General features: G+C 44.5%; 1 protein-coding gene across 1 annotated transcript; it reads left to right on the top strand.

Annotated features, from left to right (window-relative positions):
• The first annotated feature begins 717 nt into the window (after positions 1–717).
• On the top strand, positions 718–4,419 carry LOC123090155 (uncharacterized). The gene is made up of 3 exons (XM_044511581.1): positions 718–963; positions 1,410–1,955; positions 2,061–4,419. Exons 1-3 carry the CDS (start codon positions 718–720, stop codon positions 2,127–2,129), a joined length of 861 nt encoding a protein of 286 aa, XP_044367516.1. The 3' UTR covers positions 2,130–4,419.
• The last annotated feature ends 3,859 nt before the right edge of the window (positions 4,420–8,278 follow it).

The following is an 8,278-nucleotide window of genomic DNA, read 5'->3' as shown; positions in this document are numbered from 1 at the left end:
AAACCATAGTTCTTCATGGATTTTGAAACGTGTATGGAAATATGAGATGATTGTTTGGCATTTGTCAGGGTTAGGCTTCTTAGTATGTTAGGGTTAGGATTATGGTTCTTGTTATGTTGGGGTTAGGGTAAGGGTTAGGTTATGGTTCTTGTTATGTTGGGGTTAGGGTTAGGGTTATGGTTCTTGTTACGTTGGGGTTAGGGTTGTTGTTCGATTTCTATGTTAGGCTTTGGATTTTGTCTTAATCTTCACATGAATACTTATGGAATATATTTTCCGTTGTGTTGTTTTAATTATGTTAGGGATGGAGAGAACATGTATTTATGTTCATCATGTGGACAAGGACGCCTTTTTGAAATGCAATAACGAGCCGCCCCGATTGAGCTTGACATGATGTTTGAGGGTAGTACTAGCTATGTCGAGGTCTTGGAACAAGTGAGAACAGATTTAAATTGGATGGACCCAAGTGATATTGTTGAGTTGGAGGGAGGCATAATATGGGGATTGGGATGCACATCCGTTGGAAAACAATGCAGGTAAACTCCAAGCAACGTTGGGTTGCATACAAAGAGACAGTGACCGAATTACTAATTTGCCACCAAAAAGGTTGACGATAGCTTACACTTGGACTTGAACCGGCTTGCCTACCCTTTTGTTGATAGGAGTCCTCCACCCATCAACCAAGATGAAATGAGTGAACCTCTTTTGACCCAACAAATGAGGCCAAAATTGAGCCTGTTTTCAAAGAACCAAGATGAAGCATTGGAAGAAGAGGATGATAAGAATGATATTGATCTCCGTGACAACAATGTTGGAGATTTGGACACATATTATGTGCAAGAGACCATGGAACCTTCCATCCTGTATTCCCGTGGCTTTGCATCGGAATCGGACGATAATGGACCTAATGAAGAAGTTGATGAGGAGGGGTTCACGGCAAAGGATGCCGAAGCTTTCGAGAAGGTATTACGGCGGGATCATCGGATACCATTGTTCAAGGATCTTAGCCTCGCGGATGAAGCCGTGGTTAATGGTGGCAAGGATATATTTCTTGGAGTTAGGCCAACTTCTTGAAGGAAATATGCCCTAGAGGCAATAACAAACTTATTATTTATTTTCTTATATCATGATAAATGTTTATTATTCATGCTAGAATTGTATTAACCGGAAACTTAGTACATGTGTGAATACATAGACAAACAGAGTGTCACTAGTATGCCTCTACTTGACTAGCTCGTTGAATCAAAGATGGTTATGTTTCCTAGCCATAGACATGAGTTGTCATTTGATTAAAGGGGTCACATCATTGGAGAATGATGTGATTGACTTGACCCATTCTGTTAGCTTAGCACTTGATCGTTTAGTACTCCCTCCGTCCGGAAAAAGTTGTCTCCGTGGCGTTTTTGCAGAAAACCCCTCCCCAAACTCCCGACACAACCCGCGCTCCTCGTCTTCTCCAATCGACACACCCCGCCGCTCTGACACGGGCGCATCAACGCCGGAGCTCCCCTGCTCAGCTTTGCCGTGCTGCTCCCCTGCTCTCCCGCACGTCCTCCTCCACTGCCGGGGATGCCTACGCCACTGCTCCCTCCTGCCTCGCGCAGCTCCCCTGGCCCCCTTGCCTGCCTCCCAAATGTCCCCTCTTTCACCCCCAAAGTCGTTTCTTCTTTCTCCCGCTGCGTCTCCTGCTTGCGCGCTGCGGCGACACCTCCTCCTCGTTGCCCCCGACGCCGGAGGAGGCACGGGGCAAGCAGCAGTGTCTCGCGCTGCGCTTGCGCCACCTCGGGTGCGCGTGGGCCTACGCGTCGGTCGCCGCCTCGGCCGTGCGCCAGTCCGCAAAGGAGGAGGAAGGGGATTCCGTTCGCCGCCAAGGCGTACTGGGTATGCTCCTCGAGTCCCCGCTCTTCAGGCCCCTCCTCACCTCCCTCATCAAGAAGCAGAACAACATGACGCAGGTCCTCTCCTCCCTTGTCAGCTCTCATTTTGTTTGAAATTATTTTGGCCAGCAACTCAGTGGTTTGCTTCTGTTGATTCTGGTCTTTTATGTTGGGGGCGAGCAGATGCTGCAGCGCACGGGGATCCCTGACCGGCCCATGTTCTTCCCGGAGTACAAGCAAAAGCAGCTATGAGAAACTTTTCATTCAGTCAAGTTCTACTGATTTTTGGTCTTCTTGAATTTTGTATAGTTGAGATAGATGTTCTACTTCTTTCATTCAGTCAGGCTCTACTGAAACATTTTGCAGAAACAATGTTCTGCTGAAACTGAAAAAAGGAACATAAACATAAATGTTCTGCTGAAACTGAAAAAAGGAACAGAACCACACCTGAATAATTTGTACTCCTCCTTAATTCTTCAATAGATTTAAAAATGTTCAGACTTTGAATGTTCACTGAATTAGTAAATCTTGTCTTTCCTAAAAACTGAATTTGTATATTAAGTCTTTGCTAAAGAGAAATAGTAAATCCTATCATAACAAATGTTCATTCAGAAGTGTTAAGAAATCTTCAGTTTTTTATCCTGAAATGTTCAATTTTTTGCTCTCTAAATTGTGTGCCTTTATTGCTCATTCAGTGCTCAGTACAGTATTCAGTTTGAGTAAAATTCAGTTCGTGTGGTGAGTTGAAGAGCATTGCTCCCTGCCTTGCTATGCCTAGTTATGTTAACTACAGTATCATTGTCTACTTTGGGGTCTTTTTGTGGTGAAAGTATGGGTCTTTTTGTATGGTGGCAAGATGACTAGATGGATTCAAATAAATCTAGCTAATTCAAATAATTCCAAGTTAATAAAAATAAATCCAAATTAATTCAAATAATTAAGAATAGGAATAAGAATAATTCAAACTATTTCAAATAATTAAGAAGAAGAAGAAGAAATCAAATAATTAAGAAGAAGAAGTACGGCGAGGTATTCGTAATGGCGTCAAGTCACCCTTGCCATATGGATCATATGTAACTCTTGCTGCTAGCCTAGAGGAGTACATTTTCGTGCTTCAAGTCTGAACTTATGTATGGAAAATGCATGCTTCGAGTCTGAACCGATGCACTCCATTTTGTGGTGATTAGTTGCCACTTCTGTATGCACTAAGAAAAAGAAGCCTGAACATGGCATGCATGCTTTCTTGTGGTGTTAGCATCCCAGCATTGATCAACACAGCTTGTCCTCACAAGCACATAGAAAATGACAGGTTCTGAACACCAAGTTGACAGGTTCTGAACATCAAGTTGACTGAACACAGCTTGTCCTCACAAGCACTTTATTTGTTTTATGAAACTTCTTGTAATATGCATAGAAATGTATAACAATAATTGGAGTATTTATGATGATCAAAGTGTTTCTTACTCAAGTGCAATTTGTTGAGCTATTGCTACTGCTTAATCAAACAATGCATACCAATCTGCTCCTGCTTATGTTTGGGACTTTGGGGTGCTGCATCGATGTGCATCAAACATGATTAAGTTTTTTTTGCTGTGATAATCCAAAATGCTTCAGACTGCTAGATTCAGTTTCTAGTGATAATCCAAAATGCTTCAGACTGCATAAAATGCTTCTTTTGCTGTGATAATCCAAAATGCTTCTTTTGAGTACAGTAGCTGTCAAATTTAGCCTATCTTGATCTTGGGCTTGAGAGCTTCTTTAGCAAGATCACTGGATGCAGTGTACTCTGCTGGAGCTTCTTTAGCCTATCTTGAGCTTGAGCTTGGGAGCTATCTTGAGCTTGCGAGTATAGTTGTACGTTTGCTCACAATGGTGTATTGAAAATTGCAAGTTATATAGTGTAGTGTTTTGTAAATTCAGACTAGATTTGAGCAAGATAAACTTTACTGTTATGATTGATAAAGAAAACTTTAGTGTTATTTAGATTCAGAGCAAGTAAAGGAAAATTTAATAAAAGTTAGTCTTGAGGAATCTGGTGGAATCATATTGCTTGTTTCCAAAATAAATTGATTGATTGTGCACTGAAAATTGATTGATTGTTTTAGCAAATTTAGATATGTTTATTTGTTGTTAGAAGAATCTTTGACTAGTTACAAGACATATTCCTGATCTGTTATTTTTTAACTTTGCAAATAATCTATTTCATTCAAACTACAGCTGTGCAACAATGAAGCATATAATCTACTGCAGTTTGATCTACTGCAAATTACCGAATCAATTGACAGCTACTCCTGGTTATCAATTTGATCTTCATTTGCATAAACCTGGTTGGTGCTCGCACTATTTCCTGAAAATAGACCATTATTTACTGAAGATAAACCTGGTTGACCTTCATTTGCATAAACCTGGTTTGTGCTCGCACTATTTACTGAAATAAACCATTATTTACTGAAGATAAACCTGGTTGATCTTCATTTTCATAAACCTGGTTGAGTATTACAGAGCAATTGACATCAATTTGATCTGGTTAGAATTCAGATAGCAAAAGTAACAGTTAACTGAACTTCTTTTTTTTTGTAACATTTCTTTAGAGGACATGATCAATTGTGTTTCAAATTACAGACCAAGCAAGGTCCGGCACTGGAGATGAAAAAGCAAGGAGCCTTGTACTTCTTTCTTCTCACCGACAGCAGCACGAACAGGGGACCTCCGGCGACAGCACACGAGCAGGTGACCTCCGGGCAACAACACGAGCAGGGGACCAGTAGCAACTTGCAGAGGAGCAGGGGAAAGAGCTCGAGCTTGAGATCCAGGACAAGCTTGAGGGATCTCAAGGTCCAGGCGCGACCGAAACTCGCGGTCGAGGCGCTCGACACCCAGGCGCGCGCAGGTCCTGGCCGGCGGTGGCGCAGATCCTGGTGGAGGGAGGGGATATCGGCCGCGCAGGCCTGGCGGCGGCGGCCCAGGTCCTGGGTGGCGGAGGAGAACGTCCTTCGCAGCGGCGGAGCAAGCAATTGGGTGGCCCAGGTCCTGGCGGCGGAGGACCACGTACTTGGCGGCGGCGGAGCAAGCAATTGGGCGGCGCAGGACCTGGGCGTCGGAGGAGCACGTCCTGGGCGGCGGCGGAGAAAGCAATTGGGCGGCGCATGTCCTGGGAGGCGGAGGAGCAAGCCCTGGGCGGCACCGGCGTAGGTCCCCGGCGGCGACTTGCCCTGGTGACGCGCGCGGGCGACGGACAGAGGAAGAAGGAAGGAAACGACGACCTGTTTGTAATAGATTTTAAGCTACGAGGGCGTTTTTGCAAAATTCACAGTACACTAAGCTGTGGACAACTTTTCCCGGACGGAGGGAGTATATTGCTATTGCTTTCTTCATGACTTATACATGTTCCCATGACTATGAGATTATGCAACTCCCGAATACCGGAGGAACACTTTGTGTGCTACCAAACGTCACAACGTAACTGGGTGATTATAAAGGTGCTCTACAGGTGTCTCCGATGGTACTTGTTAAGTTTGCATAGATCAAGATTAGGATTTGTCACTTCGATTGTCGGAGAGGTATCCCTGGGCCCTCTCGGTAATGCACATCACTATAAGCCTTGCAAGCAATGTGACTAATGAGTTAGTTGCGGGATGACGCATTACAGAACGAGTAAAGAGACTTGCTGGTAACGAGATTGAACTAGGTATTGAGATACCGACGATCGAATCTCGGGCAAGTAACATACCGATGACAAAGGGAACAACGTATGTTGTTATGTGGTTTGACCGATAAAGATCTTCGTAGAATATGTAGGAGCCAATATGAGCATCCAGGTTTCTCTATTGTTTATTGACCGGAGACGTGTCTCGGTCATGTCTACATAGTTCTCGAACCCGTAGGGTCCGCACGCTTAACGTTCGGTGACGATCGGTATTATGAGTTTATGTGTTTTGATGTACCAAAGGTTGTTCGGAGTCCCGGATGAGATCACAGACATGACGAGGAGTCTCGAAATGGTCGAGACATAAAGATTGATATATTGGAAGGTTATATTCGGACACCGGAAGGGTTCCGGGGGTCACCGGATAAATACCGGAGTACCGGGAGGTTACCGGAACCCCCCGGGAGTATATGAGCCTTAATGGGCTTTAGGGAGAGAGAGAGGGGCTGGATAGGGCTGGGTCGTGCGCCCCCCAAGCCTAGTCCGAATTGGACTAGGGGGGAGGGGCGGCGCCCCCTCCTTCCTTCTTCTCCTCTCCTTCCCTTCCCCCTTCTCCTACTCCTACTAGGAAAGGGGAGTCCTACTCCAGGTGGGAGTAGGACTCCCCCCTTGGCGCGCCCTCCTCCTAGGCCGGCCGCCTCCCCCTTGCTCCTTTATATACGGGGGCAGGGAGGCACCCCAAGACACACAAGTTGATCATTGATCTTTAGCCGTGTGCGATGCCCCCCTCCACCATAATTCACCTCGTTCATATCGTTGCGGTGCTTAGGCGAAGCCCTGAGTCGGTAGCTTCATCAACACCGTCATCACGCTGTCGTGCTGATGGAACTCACCCTCGAAGCTCTACTAGATCGTGAGTTCGTGGGACGTCACCGTGCTGAACGTGTGCAGATCGCGGAGGTGTCGTACGTTCGATACTAGGATCGGTCAATCGTGAAGACGTACGACTACATCAACTGCGTTGTCATAACGCTTCCACTTACGGTCTACGAGGGTACATGGACGACATTCTCCCCTCTCGTTGCTATGCATCACCATAATCTTGCGTGTGCGTAGGATTTTTTTTTGAAATTACTACGTTCCCTAACAGTGGCATCCGAGCCAGGTCTATGCGTAGATGTTATATGCACGAGTAGAACATAAAGATTTGTGGGCGATAATAGTCATACTGCTTACCAGAATGACATACTTTGATTCGGCGGTATTGTTGGATGAAGCGGCCCAGACCGACATTACACGTACTCTTATGCGAGACTGGTTCTACCGACGTGCTTCGCACACAGGTGGCTAGTGGGTGTCTGTTTCTCCAGCTTTAATTGAATCGAGTGTGGCTACGCCCGGTCCTTGTTGAAGGTTAAAACTGCACACTTGACGAAAAATCATTGTGGTTTTTGATGCATAGGTAAGAACGGTTCTTGCTAAGCCCGTAGCAGCCACGTAAAACTTGCAACAACAAAGAAGAGGACGTCTAACTTGTTTTTGCAGGGCTTGTTGTGATGTGATATGGTCAAGACGTGATGAGATATAAGTTGTTGTATGAGATGATCATGTTTTGTTGAAGTTATCGGCAACTGCCAGAAGCCTTATGGTTGTCTCTTTATTGCATAAGATGCAAGCGCCAAATAATTGCTTTACTTTATTGCAATGCGATAGCACTAGTTGCAAGAGCAATAGTTGGCGAGACGACCATGTGACGACACATTGATATAGATCAAGATGATGGAGATTATGGTGTCATGCCGGTGACGATGGAGATCATGACAATGCTTTGGAGATGGAGATCAAAGGCACAAGATGATGATGGCCATAACATGTCACATATTTTGATTGCATGTGATGTTTATCTTTTATACATCTTCTTTTGATTAGGTCGGAGGTAGCTTTATAATTTGATCCCTTAATAAAATTTTTGGGTATAAGTGTTCTCCCTGAGTATGCACCATTACGACAGTTCTTCGTGCTGAGAAACCACATGATGATCGGGTGTGGTAAGCTCTACGTTCACATACAACGGGTGCAAGCCAGTTTTGCACACGCGAAATACTCGGGTTAAACTTGACGAGCCTAGCATATGCAGATATGGCCTCGGAACACTGGAGACCGAAAGGTCGAGCGTGAATCATATAGTAGATATGATCAACATAGTGATGTTCACCATTGAAAACTACTCCATCTCACGTGATGATCGGACATGGTTTAGTTGATTTGGATCACGTGATCATTTAGATGACTAGAGGGATGTCTATCTAAGTGGGAGTTCTTAAGTAATATGATTAATTGGACTTTAATTTCTAATGAACTTAGTCTTGGTAGTATTTTTGCAAGTTATGTTGTAGATTAATAGCTCGCATTGTTGCTTCCCTATGTTTTTGTATGTGTTCCTAGAGAAAACTAAGTTGAAAGATCATAGTAGCAATGATACGGACTGGGTCCATGATCTGAGGTTTATCCTCATTGCTGCACAGAAGAATTATGTCCTTAATGCACCGCTAGGTGACAGACCTATTGCAGGAGCAAATGCAGACGTTATGAACGTTTGGCTAAGCTCAATATGATGACTACTTGATAGTTTAGTGCACCATGCTTTATGGCTTAGAACCGGGACTTCAAAAACGTTTTTGAAATGTCATGGAGCATATGAGATGTTCCAAGAGCTGAAATTGGTATTTCAGACTCATGTCCATGTCAAGAGGTA

This window comes from Triticum aestivum, chromosome 4B (genome assembly GCF_018294505.1).
Source record: "Triticum aestivum cultivar Chinese Spring chromosome 4B, IWGSC CS RefSeq v2.1, whole genome shotgun sequence".
NCBI classification, from domain to species: domain Eukaryota; kingdom Viridiplantae; phylum Streptophyta; class Magnoliopsida; order Poales; family Poaceae; genus Triticum; species Triticum aestivum.
The sequence above is the reverse complement of the archived record's forward strand: the minus strand, read 5'-3'. Positions and strand labels throughout refer to the sequence as shown.